This window comes from Apteryx mantelli, chromosome 2, assembly GCF_036417845.1.
Source record: "Apteryx mantelli isolate bAptMan1 chromosome 2, bAptMan1.hap1, whole genome shotgun sequence".
Taxonomy (NCBI): Eukaryota; Metazoa; Chordata; class Aves; order Apterygiformes; family Apterygidae; genus Apteryx; species Apteryx mantelli.
In genome coordinates this window covers 77543080-77564046 of record NC_089979.1, presented here as the reverse complement: position 1 = coordinate 77564046, position 20967 = coordinate 77543080, and the positions used below count along the sequence as shown (strand labels likewise).

Sequence of the window (20967 nt, the reverse complement as noted above, 5' to 3'; positions counted from 1 at the left end):
TCAAGGAATTGTACTGTTTGAGATTCCTTATCTCAAAGGATGAGGTAAACTTTTTTCAGATGAACTTTTGTTCACAGCTGCAAAAAGTAAAAACTGCTAACAAGTGTAGTTGAACTCTTAGCATGGTTAGGTTGCAAGATCTTCCTAAGACATGATGTATTCAATGCAATCTCAAATACTTGCTAAGGAGACACAGGCGTTAAGCTGAAATGTAGTTTATTCCTGCCTCTGCTTACTATCAATGCTAGTTCAATTTTGTTCCCATTGCTAACAGTGAACAGTAATTCCTGGGGCACTAGAAACATGCCTAAAGTCCTCTCTGAAAATATTTTTTTTCCTTTATTTTTCCCTTAAGTGAAGCAATCAGTTGGAGAAAAATATAAACAGGCTTTTGAGAAAAACGGGGGGGGAAAATGCATGTATTTTCCATACAAAACTGGGATGCAAGATGTTTTGCTGTCCATCAGACCTATTTGTAGAGTTTTCTGTAATTCCAGTAAAGAATTGATTCAGAGTATGATATCATTTTTAGGAGAGAAGGTCATATAGGTTGTTGAATGTGTTGCTCTTTAAACTAGTCATTTTCTCAGTCCTATTGAAATTTGAATTGTTAAATACTTGCTAGTTTAAAAACAAGGATTAAAATGTTATTCACAGCTTCACTGTTTTTTAAACATGTAGTTTACATGTATATATGTTTCTTCTAAAAGAGGCAAAGCATCATGGTAGGTGTCTATGTCAAATCTGTAACAGTGTCCCAAAACATTGCCTGTAAAAAGGTGGGTATTTTCTCAAAATTTGAGAAATGTTTTCCAGCTGACTTGGTTTGATATTGCTTCATAATGTTTCAGCCCCCCCCCCCCCCCCAAGCTTTAGGTACTTTGCAACTTATAATTAAGGAATATGAGGCCAAAAATTTCATTGCTGTTTGGTTTTATATTTTCTGTGTACGTGAATATGTTATGTTTCTCCTAAATGAGAAATAAAACAGTTTTGACTGCTGAAGGTTTGGAGCGGGAAGGGGGGCTATAGTCAGGTATTAAAAGATTTGTCAGACTTTTCATTCTGTTGCTAAATGGAATGCTTTGTCTTCTTGAAGGGATGAATCTTTTTTTTTTTTTTTTTTATGTGAATCATTCTTTCTGTGTTATGAAAATCAGAAAGTATTTTAAAGATAGCTACTGTGGCAGTGTTTAAGCGATAAATATGCCTGGGCTGTATCTTATCGATAAGGTGTGGTATTAGCTGGCATTCTCTTCTAAAATGTTTTATTACAAATGTTCCATTTGTATTAATGACTTAAAACCTAATTTTATAAGCAGAAGTTATAGTTGGTTCATCGGTCTTGGTCTGAAACAGACTGAGTTTCCTCTGTTCTTTAAGATGTGATTTAAAGGTAGCAACACATGTCTCTATGTATATAGATGTTGCTTAAATATCTGTATTTTGAGAACTATTCTAATTAAAGTGGTTTGGAAAGTTGTTTCTAAGGACCATCTGTATTAACTAAGATGATTTTCACATGCGATCATTTTCCAATTTTGCCATATTTATGCACGAATACTTGGTTTATATGTGCTTTTTAAATGGCCTTCCACAGGAATGGGGCATGTAAGTGTAGAGCTAATTTAGTCAGTCTAATCCTAAATGACTTTCCAGACTTCAAGAGACCAAAGTAATCTTTGTGCAGAATGAAAGAAAAAAGACATGGCAATAACTAGACTGCTAGCCTGTCAAAACTGCTCACACAAAGTAGATTTGAAAAGACCATAAAAGTTCAGTTTGTGAGAGAAATATGAATATCTGTCACCTTAACTCTGTCCTTTGAAAACCTTAACATCTTTTGTAATGAGAGAATATAATTTTAAACATAAAGCTTGCTGTAAAAGAGTTGCTGTAGTTCTCTGCTGCCATTTGACTGCCAAGTGCTAGGCATGTTAGCTACAATGAGTATCTTTTAATAAATTAAAAGACATGCAGATACTGTGTTCCTACTATCCCATACCAGAAACTGTAGTATTTAAACACTTCAAATTTTCTGTGTTTCCTGTACACATGGAAAAATCTATCCTGCATACTTTATGCACTTTTACCCAATTTGCTATTCGCTTATTTCTACCTATCCTTTCAGTCTCTTTGACCCTGGAAGGCTTTTCACAATTCTTATTTTCTACATGTATGATGACAACTGGTTGTGGGAAAAGCATTCTGGACTAGATGAGCTGTGCTTTAACTTGACATAGTGATTTTTATATACTACAGTTTCTACCTGAAACTGTTTGTCATCTGTGTTTAGATGCCCTAAACTGATACATGGTTCCTTTTTAGTTATGGTTTCTTTTACAATGAAAAAGCTGGATATTAGACAGCAACATTTCATGTAATTAAAAGGGTCCAAGACAAGGAGACCACAACAAGGGTCAATGGAAAGCCAGCTTAAATTGTAGGTCTAAGAAGCTAGCAAGTTATATTTCATTTTGTACAGAAGTCATTCCATCCAAGGGTAGGATAACGTGTATTTTCAAATACAGTTTTTAAAGCTTGAGTTGTAGAACTCTGAAACAGTCACATCTTCAAAAAATTATTTTCCACAAATATATTTTGAAACAAAATGGCCTCACTTTCCTTTATGCTGGCAATTCTCAAATTTATTACTTTAGAATCATTTGAATTACTTCCTGCTTTTTTTCCTTCATTTCCTTCTGCATCATTTCTCATTTGCAACAGTGCAGATTGGCAGAAGCTTCAGTGAAAGGTGGCATAAGATAGAGAAGAAAGATGATTTGCTACAGCACTCTAGAAGGAGTAGCTGACTAGGGCTTGTAGAAGGGTAATAATTCCCCAAAATGCGTATGTTTAGCAGAGGACTGAAGACAAATGCTGCATCTTCCATCCTTCTGAAGTCAACAGAAGGAGTGTTGAAGGGAGTCACTTATGTGCTTCGCAAAATCACCTGCCGAGCGTCTTCATCATCTTGGGTCATACGGCTTGCCTATCTCCATAGGACACCAAAGAGAAATGGAAAAGGTCTTTGATTGTTACCACACTCTTGTGTTTTCCATTTCCCCTCTCGTCTTGCTCGTAAGCTGTTCCTTGAGTTCCCTTTCTCAGAAAGGTGTTTCGTTCAGTTCTACAATATTTGAAGTCGAGTACTGGTAAGGTTTAGTCCTTTTGCACTTAAGGCTGCTCTCTGCTGCTCAGTCTAACTCTCCTGCCATGCATATCAAGGTAAATGTATGAATCGGAGACCTACTTACGAAGGCCCAGCTGCAAGTGACCCTTCTTATTTCATGGCTTGCTTTTACCTTTGGGGTTATCAGTTGCAGGCAGTGTAAAATCTTTTGGTCCTTGTTCATATACAGAGTTTTTCTTCTTCATGAAGCAGGTGTGGCATTTGCAGAAACAGAGTAGTGAGATATTTCTCAGCTTTGGAGTTTTGTCATTTGTCTAGGATGCACACTGTGACTATGAAAGTCTGATCCTGGCAGCAAGAACTGAGTTTTGGTGAGAATGGTGACTCTGTCAGGAATTGGAAATAATCCTCCTTTCTTTTGAACTTGTCATAGCCTTGACCACGTGGACAAGGGGAGGATACTGGAATCTTTTGAAGAACCCATCTTTTTTTGAAGATATTTTACTCATGGTGGCTGTGCATCAAGTTGTCAGTCATGATAGTATGAGCCTGGTAGATCTAGAAAAAGAATGCTAGGAGTATTGAGAAATGGGAAGGCTGAGCAGCTGTGACTTTCCTGCCTGCCCTTGTTGTTGCTGAGATTTGCTGCTTTTAGGAGAAATCTTTAAGTATCAGTAGAGAAATAGTCACACTTAGCTTTCTTTCCATGTCCTCTGCCAGTCACAAAAATAAAGACTGTGGTATCATCAGCTATATTTTCTCATGTTTTCATTTCTTTCTGAAGGTCAAATACTGACTAAAAGAGAATATAACCTTTTGAAGCTGAGTGGTGTAGCTCATAAGTATGATTTGCTTTTAATGGTAGTTTCAGCAGCTGCAGTCCTGGTAGAGCAAATTAGCATGTTTTTAGAAGAATAAGAAATCCTGTAGCAACTTCTCAGAAGCAAAGGCCAGACAATTATTTAATGAACTGTGTAAATGTTTTGATAGATTTGCCTTATTAATTAGTACATAAGTAGACAGAATCTGGTTAGAGTAGTGTTTTCTTTATGTTCAGTTTCTTTCGTACTCTATTATTTAGGAATACTCTTCTTGAAATTTATGCCTTTATCCAGGAATACCTGGAAATGTAAGAATACTTACTAGCTAGAGACTTCAGTATGCCATGCACAAATGGTTGTATACATTGAGATGGTGTAAAACATCTGTTCTTTTGATTTCTAAAGAGACAGCAATTATTCCATAATGTATTTTCTTGTTTCTTGTACAGCTTTACTATTGCTCTAAGTAAATACAAAACACCTTCAAATGCAATTCTATCATGTATGTGAGTGTGTGTATATCTTAAGTTGAGCATAGACTAAGCATGTTTAGTTTGAATAGAATGTTTCTGGAACTGTTATGGAAAACACTTTGAAGACATTTAATTTTGAATTTTTAATTTAATTTTTAATTTATTTAATATTATTTTATTTTACTTTAAATTTTCACTGAAAAGGTCAAGGGAAGATGAAGTTTTTTTTTTTAATGGTTATTTAAGAGCAATCTGATAACTATGGAAGATTGATATATAATAGCCTGTTAGAGGACTTACTGACTCTTCAATATTTGGCAGGTTGATGACATCTTAGGAGAAGGCAGTGATGAAAGTGATAGTGAAAAAAAAAAGCCAAAAGAGGCAAGTGAAAAACCTCAAATTAGTACAACAGAGACTCTAGGAATGAAAACAGATCAGAGACCTGGCTCATCGTCATCATCATCATCATCATCAAGTGAAAGAAGCTTAACAGGCAGTGTACCCAGGTATGAGTTTTTTAAATGTAAAAAGAAGTGTTAATAATGTTTCATTGTGTTCCTGCATATCTTTATGTAGTTGTTACTGCAGTATGTAGGAAGCCTTTTTGTAACTATTTGAAACTATGTCATGTTTACCTCTGCAAAAATGTTTTGGGATTGATTTGAAGAAATGGTCATAATAAATATCTGAGCTAGGATCTCACGTGCTCTTTGAAAGAATGGAATAGACCACTGAATAGTGCTTCTTTTAAAGTAGTCTTAATTCTGAATCAGATTCAGGACCGTGCCCTCTGCAGTGTTATCATAACTGAGATAAAACATGGTTTGGAGGAGCTGGGTTTTTTAATCCTGAATGTTCGAGAAGTTTCTTTGTGGGAAATTCATAAATGTTTAGGCAGTTCTATGCTTTAGTCTCTTAGAAATAAGTATAAACTTACCAGTCTCTTCTGGAAAAATTATTCTAATGCCCACCCATTAATTACTGAATAATGGCTATCAACCAATTTTCTAGTAAACTAGAACTTGATTAAAAATAAATGCAAATTTTAAATGTGTTAAGGAATAGTTGTCAATCTGAAGCCCCTTAACAGTTTTTAAGCCTAAAGATATATAGAGGACAATACAAGATGGAGACCATAGTAGTATTAAATTAGAATTGCTGAAATCATCACCACCAAATGCTAAAATTGCAAACGTGGCTCAGGTGTACATTTTATTTTCTTTCTGTTCTCTTAACTGGATTCAGTTTTCGGTTGTAAGAATTTAAGCTCAATAGGTTAAATATGCTATTACAAACTAATAATTTTCCCTTAATGGAGGAGAATGTAAGTAATAGCACTTAAGTGACTTACCAACATTATTTTAACTTTTGAGAGCTACTCACATGATAAATTGGAGACATCTGCCTTCAGATTGAAGCAAGCATCACAGTCTGATAAGAGAAAGCTATAGGCTTCTGCACAATAAGAGCCAAACATGAATTTGCCAGCACTGTTATAGTGCACAAAGAAAGCATAAGAGAAATTGAGAAAGCCACCATGCAATTTGATACATTGATATTCATGAGGAAATTTCAATTGGGATAGCAGGGTTGCTGTGTGTCAAAGGCTTTTTGGAGAAAGACCTGCTTGGGAAGCTTGCACAGGTGTTTTACTTTGTCATTGGTGTTTTTAATCATTGAGCATATTAGAAAAATGTCAGTCTGATAGGTATGGTAATTCAATCTGTCCCAAATACTCGGAGGAAAAATTACCTTTTGTCTTTGAAACCTCATTTAGGAGGGAAGCTAGTGATGAATATTTTAGAATTCCACTCTAAGTAGCAAGACATGTGGCATGTCACTGCTAACTTATCTTAGTTCTGTGATATATTGATGTTGTGTAGAAAGGACAAGAAATTCTGAAAAACAAACATCAAAAAAAAATCATATCAAGGGATATTGTTAATAGTTATTGCCAAATGCTATTCCCCACATGCAATTTACAATGATGAGAGAGCAAGTGCATTTTTAATTAACTTTTGTTTTGTATAGCAGAGTTTACAAGTAAACTGGCAATGCTTCTGCACTCAGAAGCCATATAAGGTCATGTATATGTAGTAGAGTTGCTGCTAGAATAAAGTTTTGAGAGGGTGCTGAAGTAGCTTTTGTATTTTTGGTCTTTTTGCCTTTTAATAGTTCCCCTGTCAGTTTGTTAAATTGCATCCAAGGTTGGCACTGGATGGAGTCCTGCAAAACATACTCACAAAGTGCTTGTTCAGATGCTGACCCACTGTATGCTAGCCTGGAAATGCTGCTCGATAGCAAAGAACTTCCATCTGTCATCTTAATTCTGTTCTAAGTTTAAAGTTTTAAATTGACCATGAAAACATCTATCAGCATTCTATGTGCTAACAGTGTACTGTACCAGAGGGGTAATGTAAGAACCGTTGTTAAGCAACAGGATTAAAATCTCCAGGAGCTCAGTCCACTCCATCGCAAACAGTAGCTAGGGCTTGTGGGGGCTGCATTCCTCAAGGCTGAGTGCTGTATGAGCACACACATCCCAACAGAATGGTCTTCCTTCTGAAAATTGGAGTCTTTGAGGTGTTATGAGCATAATGGGGATGAAATGGTATTTAATGATATTAAATTATTTCTGTTCTAATGCTAATAAAATCTGATGCAGTATACAAGTGCTTGTGTCAGCAGTCTGCAGTGCTGGTACTGGCAATGGCACATGGGCATTTATTGAAAGGCAGACAGCAAGCAGCTAGGAGTACAGCCTCCTGGCTCTTGTCAAGTGCCAAGCTCAGAAGGAACTGGCATCTGCTTCTTCACACAGAAGCAGGACACATACACGCACTTGGCAGCATCTAGCCATGATGTCTTACAGCTTCTGCTAAGATTTTACTCGCTGGCTCAAGTTTAACTGAGAAGAAAAATAGTCTCACATACCATCTTTGGAAGCTTGATGACACCTTCAGTAGTACAAGTTCAGATGTGAAGATGAAGTGTCAATCAGTGGCTTTTCTGAAAATATTTAGAACTTTCACCAGTCCTACTTAAAGATGAGCATATAGAAAACATAAGATGCTGCTAATCAATAAATCTGAAAATTTGACATTAAACAGTCAGAAAAGATTTATGGATAGAATGACTCAGACAATGAGTAGAACCAGCCAGTTTCTTATAAAAACTTGGACAATGTGGAAGTAGCCTTTATACATTAGTCTTTAGAAGTACCAGAATATATGTAGTTATACTCTGAACTCTAAGCTAGTGAAACAAATGCAAACAAATTATGACTTGCTGCAGACATTAAACTACTGTAGTAAGATTCACATTTAAACTAATTTCTAGTATAAATGTCTGTGACTTTTTCAGCTTAAAAGGTTTATACGGTAACTTATAGATCTTTTGTTGACAAAGAGATAATCTCCTATCTGTTATTGACTGGAACGTTAATCAGTTATTCGTATCAGCAAATTGCCCAACACCCAAGGAAGATGTTTACACTAAATAACGAAAAACTGATTATTACTACTCTTAGCAGGAAAGATGTCCATAAAATTGGAGCTAGTTTATTCAGGTGTAAATGGAAGATTACTTACCAGAAACCTATAGTCTCTGCAGGCTGCATCTCTGCTAGGAATGAGCTGAGCCAGAATATATCAGTGCTGGATCATATTTTGACTTCCTTCCCCTTGTTCATCTTTTGTTTTGCTATTTATGTATTCTGGAAGCATTAATAATTAAAATATGGCTATCAGGAAGTTGTGAAATAATGGTTTAAAATTTTAATCCTAAGTGAATTTACTTAATAGTTGGAATTGGCCTTTACAATGCAAACCCTATGTTTTCCTAATGTGCCAAGGGGTAATGGTGTTCATTACAGCAAAGCACTCGTGACTTCAGGCTATGTGACATAGCACAGATAATACCAGAGTGCAGTAATTAAGGAGGTGCATGTTGTAGAGTAATAAATAAATGTAGTATAGATAACTGTAGCATGCTTTTTATGACCTGAGGTATAAGGGACATAAAATATACACTCCATAAAACTTCTTTGGGAAGCAAGTTTATAGTATAAATTCATCATAGGTAGCTATTCTGTGTTTATTGGCACTGGAATCGTACCAGTCGTATGATAGAAATCTAGCGTTTCTGTTGGATGCTCGGCTTCGCTTTTGAAATCTACAGAATACCTTGATTATTTCTGAGTGGTGCCACTTCTAAAATTCTCATGGATGGATAAAAATAATCTTTTCTAATTTCTAATAGCTCTTTTTCAGGAAAAAAAAATGCAACACCTTTCATACATCTTTTACTTTTATGACTGCTGGGACATACCATGCAGTTATGTTGCATTTTGACAGCATAGAGCTGTTTTAAAATCCTAGCTTCCTATGCAACTTAATAAAATGCTGGCGATTATCACACAAATGTCATGCTAAAAGGGTATTGCATAGACCAAGCAATTAATATGAGCGTCTTATCTTGTAAAAAGATGGAATAGAAATTAGTCAATTAAAAAAATTGTTTATACTATTCGCATTTGATCAGCTTGTCATGATCATGACCTGCATGATAATAAAATACATTTGCAGTTTACAATTATTTAGCAATGCTAAATGAGATAAACCGTTTATATTCATAAATATTCTTGATTTTTGTGTGGATTGGAATTTTCTGAGCTGCGTCTTATCTAATTTTTTAAAAGAGAGGAGTTGGTGTTAGAGGTTTGATCCAGCTGTTGTTGAAGCAAATAGGAACCTAACTTCATCAGGACTGGGCCTCACATGGGTCTACTAAAATTTTCTAACTGGAGTGAAAATGCCATGTAACATATTTGAAACATGTCACATGTAAAACTTGTTGCTTTAAGTTATGAATAAGGAGTTAATTACGGAAATGCATAGGTGGTTTTAGTAAGTGTTAACAATGATTAATGGTGCATGATATGAAAAAGCTTTTAAAGAGACTAGTACAAATGTAATTTGTAGGAGAAACAACTGAATGTTTAGCTTCTATTGCAGAGTATATATGTATTCTATCAACAAGAAACATATAATTAGCTGAGATATTTGAAGCCTTAAGTTTAAGTTGTCATTGCAGTTTGCTTCATTTTTCAAGTGCATTTTGATTTGCCTGAGTCTTGAGTGACAGTGAGCACAAATATATTTTCAATTCACATATTCCCCATATGCATTTAAATTTGCCTATTGTGAAGTAGTTGCCACAATAATATGAATTAAATATAATCCATGTTAGGATGTTTCAATAATGGTCTTTGTATGCCAGAAGAGGAAAATATCAGGTAGATATGGCAGTCTCAGAAGAATACATTTAGTGGAAGGATGGACAGGAGCTTGAAACATATAATGCTGGTGAGAAAATCAGCCAAGCATTATGTAGAAAACTGTTTTTTAGCCTCTTTCAATTTGTAGACCCTGAAAATTTCTAGTGGAGCTGTGGGGCCCTGTACATAAGTTTGCACCTTTTGTGAGCTTTGCCTTTCTTTTGATGCAGAACGGACTTTGAAAATAACTAATAAAATGCTTCTTGGTGCTCTTCAATTTCCTTACCGAAGCTAGGAAATTGGGTATGGTTCATTTAGTAAATTGAAATGGTAAAGGTATTTGGGCAACAAAACAGGAATTTGAGATGCTGTGTCTCTCCAGCTGTCTTCCAGTGGCATGCTGTGTATCTGTGGCATGTGTTCTTGTATTATATGCCTATAATTCCTTTTGAGATGTTGGAAGTGTTAAGTAGTGAGTGGGAATTAGAAAAAAAATCAGTTTATTTTCAGAATAGTTGTGTTCATGTGAGATGCTGAACTTGATAGTCCTCATGATCCCTTCCACTTCTGCGTTCATGTGTTCATGTGCAGGCTTTGCAGTCAGATGCTAGTCCTTGATGGAAAGGATGTGATGGTAATGTTCAGATTCTTGAAGGATAGCTCATGCCACAGCACTCCAAACACCCTTGTGTCCAGGATCTCTTTACATTCCTCAGGTGTGCCTGCAATTACAACCCAAGCATAGAGCACCTCAAACAGTGGGAAATAAGCCTAGCAGTGACACTGAAATTAATAAATAAATAAGCAATTCATTTCCATATGCTGTAATATTAGTTTTCTTAGAATCCATATGTTGCCTATGTTGTCTTTCTTTAATAATTGTTGATGAGGCATCACTCCACTGCCAAAACTCAGTTCAGAGCACAGTGATGGGCTTTTGCAGCTTTGTTTGGTAAAGGGTTGTTTTGGTGTGTGTTTTGGGGGGGATTTTGTTGTTGTGGGTTTGTGTATGGGTGGGGGTTATTTGGTGGTTTGTTTGGGGATTTGGGGGGGGGGGTGTTTGGTTTGGTGGGGTTTTTTTGGTTTGAGTTGGGTTGCTTTTGCACCAAGGTTGGCCACCAACATGACAGACAGTCCTCTCAGGGTGGGAGGTGGTGAAGGACAGATGTTCCAAACATGAGACAGATTGCATCAGTGAAGTGTTTCAGTGCGTTGTTATAGTCATGAAAGGTTATGGTTAAAAACTATGGTAGTTATTTGAAGTATGCTCATAAACCATATTTCCGTCTGTATCTATCATTAAACAGTGAACTCTAGTTAGACATCACTTCCATCAGACAGTTCATATGTTCATTGGAGTCCAGTTTGGGTTTTCAATATACATTGTTCTGAGTGCTGTCAATTCACAGTACCAAAGCTGGTGCTTTTACAGTGTTTAATTCCAATTTTAGAGTCCTTTCAGCTTGTGTAAATCTGATGTAAGGGTTAACTATTACTCTGCTGAGAATTTCTTACTCTTTGGAATGTGGAATTCAGTAATTTGTGTGTTAAGACATGTGTTTCAACTTAGGAAGAAAGTATTCTCCTCTGAATAACTAATGAGGAGAAATCTAATAATGGACAGTAATATTTAATCTATTAACAATGCAACTTTCCTTGCAGAATTTAAACTTTCTTCACAAAATGGCTCAACAAAATGTTTCCTTTAACAAAATGATTTTACTGATAATTTTTGCATCAGTCCAGACTGGATGATAGTTATGACTGATGGAGAAATACTAACTTTTTATGAACAAATGGTTAAATGGTAACAGCTGTATATGAAACACTAATCATGGTCTTAAGGTTATTTTAAAAACATCTGAAATGCCTTCTGCTTTTGTTCATACAAATTGTGAGCTCCTGATGCACATTTTTATTAAATTGAAGGAGGAAGTGTTATACTTTGCTACAGAGTGGTAACTCTCTGAAGTATTTCAGAAAGCCTCCAGTCTTTGAAACTACGCAGAATAAAACCTCGAAGTTTTGTTAAACTAAAGCAAAGTATTCTGTTCATTTTGGCTGTATGATCAGAAACAGTCTGCATATTAAAGCTATGCTTAGAGTTCTTCTAAAGTAGGTTTTGTGACTCCATCTATTCTTTGTTGTCTAAAAGAGTGAGAATGGTGTTTTAATTAAAAGCATTGCTGTGTAGGATGATTAGTGATGTGAGTTAAAACTTCAGTTATCCCTAATAAGGACTTGCTAGTTTCATAAGCAAGAAAAACTGAACTCAAAATCTCACTGAAATCTCCCAATTGTCTTTTTCTGTACCTGTTTACTAGATTTCTAAAAGGAACCTTAGTATTTTTACGCCCTTAAGAATATCTTCAGTTTTTTAAAGTGTTTTCCTTTCAAATATAACAGCACTCCCTTTCAACAGCTGCTCTGCTAGAAGATTGCAATCACAGCTTTGTTTTCTTTCTTGCTGCCAAAAAACTGTGCTGCAAATTCCTGTGCAAAATTTTATTTATGACACTTTTTATCCTAATTGAACCAGTATACTTGCCTTTCTTGCAACTTTTCTTCCAGTTCCTGGCCTTCAGACACTTGGCTTCAAGAATCTCAAGACTTAAGTTTTTGCAGTTCAACACTGCCCTCTGTTCAAACCGTCTGCCTTACATTCGTCATCCGTAGTCTGAAATTTTTTTGAAAAATGCTTGAATTTCTGCAATTTTTTTGTCAACCATATTTGAGATGTGCTGTTTGATATTAAGGGTACTTCCAACAAGATTTTGAGCATATACCAATTCTCTAATACATTTGGAATAGATAAACATTTGTCATTAGAATTGTTTTCAGAAAATGTTGGTGCTCTTTTTTCTGATTTAGGTAACTTTTTGCTTTGTTTCATTAGTCAAGTCTTAGTTTTATGACACTGTATAGTCTTCCAGCATTCTTCTCTAAATGATGTGAGTAAACCATTAATGTAATCTTTACAATATGGAAAACCTGAAGATTTCAGTATAAAAATATCAGTTGTTTAAAGCCACACTTTCTTGCCTCCTGTATCACTTGCTGTAGCAGCATAGATGACTGGATCATCAAGCAGACTGCCTGATAAAAGAACCTCTCTGTAAGATCACGCTAGGCAGTTCCAGAATACATACTTTATGAAGGTAATTTTAAGAACTAAATCTTTCGTTAGCTCCTTATGCTTTAAGAAGATTGTATTTAAAGAGCCATTTAATGACTGGTAATTTCAAAATGAAAAGGGGATCAGTATTTCTTTATTTGGTCAACACCTGAATGTTCAAGAAAACATTATACTTAATTCTAGAGAGAACAAATACTAAAGTAAACAATTATTCACCATCATAGGTAATTGGAAAATGTGTTTGTCTGAAGAAAAATTCAGTTTTATTTTGCTATCATAAAAGTATCCAGTCACAAATAATTGCTTCAGACATTAGATATGAATCTGTGGTGTGTGGCTGTTCTGAATTACTTCAGTTTCTTGAGGAATAGAGTTTACTCTAGTCACAATACAGAGGTACTTTTATACATTTCCAGTGCAGATCTCCCTCTTTAAGAATTGGAGTTAAGTATTGGAATTGGCCCAAACTGTAGTATCAGCCCATTTCTAAAACTGCACTGTGTTTCTGACTGGGGGCCTGCCATGTCAGTGGCTGTGGGATTACACAGAAAAAGTCTCATTTTAAAGCCCGTGTTCCCTCAAAACTTGTTAAATCTATGAAGCAGCGTTTCAGTCAAGTGGTAGTGAATTAGGTTGAATCTTGCAGCTTGTTCAAACAATTTAAGATCTCTGTGTAGAATTAAGAGTGCTAGAAAACTTCAGAACGCAATTACAGCCCAATTATTGGTATTCATAGTGAGATCACGAATCCACAATCAAGCAAAATGTGTTTGATAGAAGCAGCAACTTGTTAGTGTTCTTTCTATAATTTGATAAGTAAATGCTGATTTCCTACTTGGATATTACAAGACACAGTATCACTAATCCATTTTAGTGAGATTCATTAGATTTCCTCACTGAAGGAGGAACCCACCCTGCCTTTGAAGACAGTGAATAATAATGCTGAGGAGAAAAAAACAGTCCTAGACTATACAAATTTAACATCTCTGACAGGCAACCACTCCCTCTGAGTCGTGGAAAAAGCTGATTCCCTTTAAGAATTTGTAGTGAGAGGTGACTTTTGGCAGCTTGAATGTACTGCTCTGGAAATTCCTGTTCTTAAGATGGAGCAGTTAAAGGAAGCTCAACATAGATATGAGGGCTCCAATTTTATAGCATGTTACACTTCTGAAGTTTCAAGCTGTTGTGAAAAGTTTGTGCGAGTTGCACAAAGAACAACCCAAATTTGCCTCTATAATCCTTACTATGCTTAGTCTGATTTCTTATAAATTTAATCTAAGCACATACAAAGACTTCATCCGGGAGGGAAAAAAAGTACTTCAGGGAATAAGAGAAATGGGTTGATGTTTGCTTCATGTAACAGAAAATTGTCATTGAGAAGTTCAAGTCTATCACAGGTCCTTTATTTTCTGGTCTAAATCTTAACCAGCACTGGTAGTGCAATATGGGAACCGGTATGCTCCATATCTGTACAGTGCTTTTGTGACTGTTCAAGAGTGGTATTTTGGGGCGTCAAGAATTTTAAATTCCACCACCCCACTTTTCCCCAAAATAGTGCATTGAATTTAATGTCCAAATTGAACATTTTGTTATATTACCTGTAGGTGCAAATTAATCCTAATATAAGGTGTAAGTCTCATTAGTTGTAACAGGCTAAGAGTATGTTTAAAAGACTGAATTCCCTTGCATTTCTAACAGTTTGGAAGTAAACGGATGACTTGTATGTAGTGTACATAAGCAATTAAAAAATTATTGCAGCTTCAGTTAGTTTTTTCCAGAAGCAATGGTGAAACACTCCAAACTGAAATCCAGGATCAGCTTCTACAGACAAGTGTTCCACTTGGCAGCACATCTTGCTGTTTTCACATGAGCAGGCTGCTCTGCAGAATTTTAGTGTCACTTCTGTTTGAAAGTGATTTTGATGAAGACTCTTAAGAAGGAAGAGGGCTCTGCGCAAGAGCAGCATAATTTGCTTTTATATTTAGCCTCCAGAGAACTATTCTTTCTGAAGGAGTGTCCATTGTGCACATTAAAATTAAGTTTCTATTTAGGAAGAGATTTTTAATTAAAAGCTCTCATGTTACCAAAATCTACATAATAAAATTGATACTGGGGCAATAGCAGCTTTTTGAAGCCGTTCTTAAATAAATCCATTTCTTTCCTCCAAAGCTTTAAAAACAAACAAACAAACAGTTTCTCCTTCCAGATGCTCTATTCTCTATACTGTGTGGAAGCAATCCATTTTCACTGATTGCCAGAAGATTGTAGATTCTGGTTCCAGAGAGTTGAATAAGTGGAAGAAAATGCAGAGGGCATTGATGTTTAATTTAAAATCAACAACATATAGGAAATGAGTTGATATTGGTATATCAACCAATATGGTTGTTGGTACTATATATTTTTCTTAACACATTTTCTTATTCAGTTTATATACAACAATTTCTCATCAAGAAAACTTGATATTAAAGGATCTGTACTGTATTCTCCTGTTCATCTTACTTATTCATACTCTTTCTGACTGGTGTTCTCAAAATAATATTCCTAATTACCTTTATTTAGGGTTGTCATTAAATATTAATGGCTATAAAACTGTTAAGACCACTGCATGTTTTATGTAAAAATGGATTCTTGTATGAGGATGATGTAGGTGGCGAAGAGTTATTGTGTTAATTATGAAACTGCAGCCAACTAGAGATTTTTCTCCTGTAAGGCAAAGGTCAAAAACATTTATCCAAAATGAACTTTTTGCTGTGGTATCAGCTAGAAATCAAGATATAACAGTGTCCACAAGCCTGTTACATTCCACATCATTGTAGATTGAGTAAGCTAAAAGGGCTGAAAAGAAGACTAGATGGAAGAGAGAATTCAGAAAGTACTCGATTGTTGTGGTTAAAGGCATTTGTCTTTGCAGAAATGGTCTTTAGTTAAATATTTTAATAGACGAGATCAGTAACATTAGGTTGCCTGACACTTCCTTCTTACATAACTCCGTTTTTAGTTGCTTGTAATTTTGCCAGATGTAAACTGTTAGGGCTAAAACTCTTTCAACTTCAAACTTGCTCTGTGTTTCACATTTCGTTGGTTTTGGAAAAATTCAGTCAAAGTTCAGCCTTTGCAGGAGGGGAAGGCTTAAAAAAAACCCTTGTTTTTCAGAATTGAAAAACAAAATCAAAGGCTAGAAGCTTGGGGCAACTCTAGGTTTTGGTGTGATGGATCTCAAGTGGATGGTGGTCTGTGTATCAAGGAATTGCCTTTTCAAGTCCCTCTTGAAAAGTGTCCAAATAGGGCAAAGTTCTAAGCATGTGTTATTCTCCCAAAAGTTTGTTAGGTGCATGTCAGTCAGTAATTCTTATTCATATTTTACATGATTAGCAAAGTACTTATTGCTGAGTATTTCCTGCTGGACAAACTAAAAGCATCCAGAGTACCTTAGGATACTACTGGCAAAGGGCCATTAGACATTATCCTAAAAAAAAAAAAAGACTTGATTTCAGCTGTATTCTTTGCCTGATACACGGTTAAGATCCACTTAGTGACCACCTCCCAAAAGTTCATTTAGAGTTGGTTTAGGCAATGAGCACACATCCCATCAATATTTAACCACATTGAATAGTAAGAACACTTTTTCTTTTCAGTATTTTTTTCAAATATACTGTTAAAGATGATTCTCAGCTTTTTTTTATCTGTATCTCTTTTATATTCCTGATAAAATTCACCTTTCCAAACATATCTATATCTGAGCCAGTCATTCTAGTCCTTCTCTCTCAAAGAAAAAAAATGGATAGTTTTAGGATGTAGCTCATTTGACCTACTTTGAATGTCTACTTTTGGTAAGGCAAATCTCACACCTTGTTACTTCTCTCCCTCTTTTAAGGTGCAAAACTTTATTTTGAAGAGCAAACTATGCAGAGGATAGCTATGCTTGAAAAATAGATACAGCCCATGCTTTGTTTCGCTTATGTAGCTTTGTTTCATGAAAAGTAGTTTTGATTGGAGTGAAATCCTGTCAAAGCTTCTAACTGATTTCTTTCCTATAGCAATCTTCATTATAAAGCTCCAGTATACACTGGTGAGTTATTCCAAGTGTGTATTTACTCATTGATCTGTGGAGCTTTAATTTAAAATTTGAAAAACAAATGGATTTGAGCATGAATGTTCAATAGCATTAGAATGTAGTTGCAAATGTCTAGACAAGTCACTGACAAACTCAACTGCTATAACACCATATTAGAAGCATTTTATAATTATCAGTGGAGAATTTAAAAATGTAGAAGGAAGAATCAAAAGATAAAAGGGAGCTGGAAATATATTCTTGATTTCACCTACATGTCTGCATGCTTCTGTTCATTGCCTCATTTACTATCTGTAACCTAGATTTCTTTCATTTATTTTTTTTAAAGATGCCAAATATATTACTGGACTGTAAACATACTTCTAAAAATCATTCTTATGCTATGGCCTCACAAAAATATATAGGCTAGGTTGTGTTTCATTTACAAGTGTAATTAACACTGCAGTTTGCTAAAGCAGTCCCTCTTTCGAAGGACTATTTGCAGACTTCTGCTATAGACAAAATGACTATTTGAATGTCATATAAGACTATAAATCCACAAGTATATTTTTACCAAAATATTGCCCTTAAAATTTCAATTAGATGATACGGAGAGTTACAGTATGTATGTATTTCCTTGCCTGGTTTTTAGCCTTTTGTTCCCTATGAAAACATTGAGGGATCTTACCTCTTTACGTTCCTGTTATTCTTTCATTTCTAAAATGTATGCACTGGGAAATATGGCCCAAACCGGGGTCATTTTGAAGTTTTTTCATGTTGTCCAAAATAAATGCATAGAAAAATTCCTTCAAAAATACTTTTTTGTTAAGTGTTTGAGATTGTAATGGTACATGCTTTTTGAAAACTCCTTCACTGATTGGATTATCTTTACTTAAGGTTTAGAGAAATCTTTTTGTCCTTTAAGACTGAATCATTTTTACATACAGTATTTCAAATAATGGTATTTGCAAAATAGTAACAATATCCTACTTGTTTGTTGTGTCCAAATTGTATCTTTTAGTTAACCTGTTCATTTATTTTTTTCCTTGTCAGATGAATGGGAGGAGTTGTAACATTGCATAGATTTCTCTTCACAAAAGGATTCAAAATTCCATTTTTGTGGAAGAATCAAACCCACTTTGCTATGTTTTGTTCTGTGTAGTCTTCCTAGAAAGTTTTTGCTAACAAAAAGGTTACATCTATAGCATCTATAGGCCTTTCTACTCCAAAAAATGGATTGTATCAACTTCTCTTTTCAGTGCTTAATTAAATTAGATCTCAGTCTAATAAGCACCCTTTAACACTAGAGCTCTTTTTTATTTCTTCTACTTCAAATCTAGGAGGTGTAACTATAATATGTTATACCTAAAGAACTATAAGACCTATTAAAATGTTGGGTTGCAACATAGGTATGTCTTAGCTTTACAGGGGCTTTATGCCAGTTGTATAATGTTGGTTTTCAACACCTTTATAAATGCACAGGAAAACAGAAAGGTCTTGAAAGTTATTTGTAGACAGATGTAGTCTGAGGAACATAACTGTGTGATGCTATTTTTAATATGCTCTTTTGTTTGATATTAAAGCTACTTATCAAGAAAAAGTCAGAAATTCCTGACTAAATTGTGTTTAAGGAACGTTAACTTTTTATTCAAAAAAATGAAATAAAAAGGAAACTAAAGTAATTCATTTTCACAAATGAAGGGGCATCTGGGAGACCTGGCACGAAAGAGGACAACAGTGTTATAGTAGGATGTTGACAGTGAACACTTCTTTTCAAGAATACTGAATGGAATGCTTTAATACAGGTGAAAAATCAAATTGTCATCTAAATGAAAAATATTTTTCCTCTTTATTTTCTATTATATGGTATCTGATTGAGGAAACTGTTCCCCAAGGAGATTTTAGAGAAATGAGCTGTACCAATTTGCTTGTTTATTAAAGAAAAGTTATCTTTTTCCTTATACCTTAAACTTTCACATCTGGTCTATGTGACCTTCATTATTAGTTATTGTGTTTTGTTTTCTTCTGCTGCTGCGCTAATGAAGTTTTTTGTTCTGTTTTTAAAGGAATGAAATATTATGATCTCATGCAGAAAAATTCAAGTCTAAAATGTCATAAATCGTAAAACATAGTTTAAACTGCTCCATTTATTTAGAAAAAAATAGCAAAAGCATAAAATAAAATGTCAATAATTGGGCTATAATTTATTTCTAAGTTGGTTTTGAAGAATCTTCTGTTTTATTTCTGTATGTTATTCAGCTATGAAAGGAAAAAAGTTGCGTAACACGCTGCTGCTTGATAGGTTGTCACTTAAACGATGCAGGATTTGGATCCCTTATCTGCCATCAAATTGCATTTGAATCTAATTTCATTCCTTTAATGTAGTAAGCCATATGCCAAGTGTGCTAACATCATGACCACCCAGCATTATAATCATGTATAATAGAAAAATTTTGCTTTGTTTGTAAAGTTCTAATAGCCTTCTGTTTATAAAGGCTGTTACCAAATTTAGGTTATTTTCACTATGGAGCTATCAGGCATTTCTCGTGTCACACTTGGGTGATCTCAGCTCTAATGATTTCCCAGTGGTCATCCTTCCAAAGCTGGTGGAAGCCAGACGACTGATGATGATGTGATTGGGTGAGGAGTAGGGATTCTCGATGGATTAAATCAATAGCAGCAGAGTTGTGTGGATGTAGAATTTCTTTTGAATTTCTTCAAAAATAAATTTGAGAAGAAATTACAGCACAGGTGGTGGTAAGCACTTGAAGGAAGTTGTCAGAAATGAAGAAGTAGCCCCTGTGTATGTAGTGGGTACACAGCTCTTGGAGGAGTAAATGGTGGTAGTGGAAGAGCGCTATGATCCTTGAAGGTTGTGCCTACATTAGTGTTGTAGTTCAGGTCAGGAGTGTGCTTTTACAGCCCCCTGCTTGGTTATCACCACTTACCATGCGGTGGTGTGCATCCCAGAGGAGTCTTCAAGTGCAAGAACTGGAATCCTTTAGATGTCAAAGGGGGCTGAGGGTTGGCTCTAAGAGCTTGCCTGCTGTGTGCCAGCCTCTAATGCATCTTCAGTCCCCAGGACCAGATTAGAGCTAGTCCAGAGTAAAATTCTCAAAACTCAATGTGGATGTCTGGTACCCAGCACCAAGTCTGTTGCTCTATATAGGTCAGCTAAGCCACTTAACTAATGCAAACACAGCCAGTGTTTATCCATAGATAGCAAGAGAAACAGAACCAGAAGAAACATACATTTGAAGGATGAACTGAAGTATGGTAATAGTGTGGCAAATTGTACAGAGGAAGAAAGCCAGTGTGAAAGTAAGAAAAGAGTCAAAGGAGAAGCCAGTAGAACTGAAATGTGTTGAAGAGGATGTCTGTGGCTTATGGTCATATAAGTATTATTTCTGTGCTTCCCTTTAACAAGCCACATGACCCGTTTATTTTTTGGCTACATACAGTGTCAACAGTGCAATAGTAAATGAGTCAACTGGAATATCATTCCATTTAAACTTTGCTGTATGTTCAAGGTTGGATCCCATTTTTGTCACTTTTGATAGTCTTATATCTAGACAGTGACCACAATTTTATGTCATTTCTCTTTGATCATTTAAATAATGGGACATTGCAGTACACTGCTTAGTTTTAAAATTTCAAATGGTAACTCTACTTTAAGAGTTTCACTCATGAATGGTAAAATCAGCTATATCATTAAATGTATGCATGGCTTATTTTTCTATATAAGCACTCAATTAAGATGGTGAGAAATTCATATCTTCAAGCTTGTAAATTAATTTAATGGCTTAAATTTTCAAGCTATCACTAAATATTAATCTACTAGAAGTTCAGTTAAGTTGCAGATATACAGTTGTATTTCTAACTGCTTGTTACTCATGTTGGTACACAATGTGCATCTGCATATAAAGAAAGTTGTGTGACAAAACATTTCTTGAGAAAGTGAATCTGAATATTTGATAAACTGTGGATTGAAGTGGTTGCAGTTGGCCTTTAGCTTTTTTTAACAAAAGTTCTCTCTGCCGTGTTACGATTGGCTTTACCCATATAATGTGTT

The 20967-nt window shown here is 35.3% G+C and overlaps 1 protein-coding gene across 1 annotated transcript in view; it reads left to right on the top strand.

Annotated features, from left to right (window-relative positions):
• The window catches only part of CTDP1 (CTD phosphatase subunit 1), a 122067-nt gene that overhangs the window by 78318 nt on the left and 22782 nt on the right, over positions 1 to 20967 (top strand). The window contains exon 12 of the mRNA XM_067290945.1: positions 4749 to 4936. Coding sequence (XP_067147046.1) covers positions 4749 to 4936 — 188 coding nt within the window. The remainder of the gene's footprint in view (positions 1 to 4748; positions 4937 to 20967) is intronic.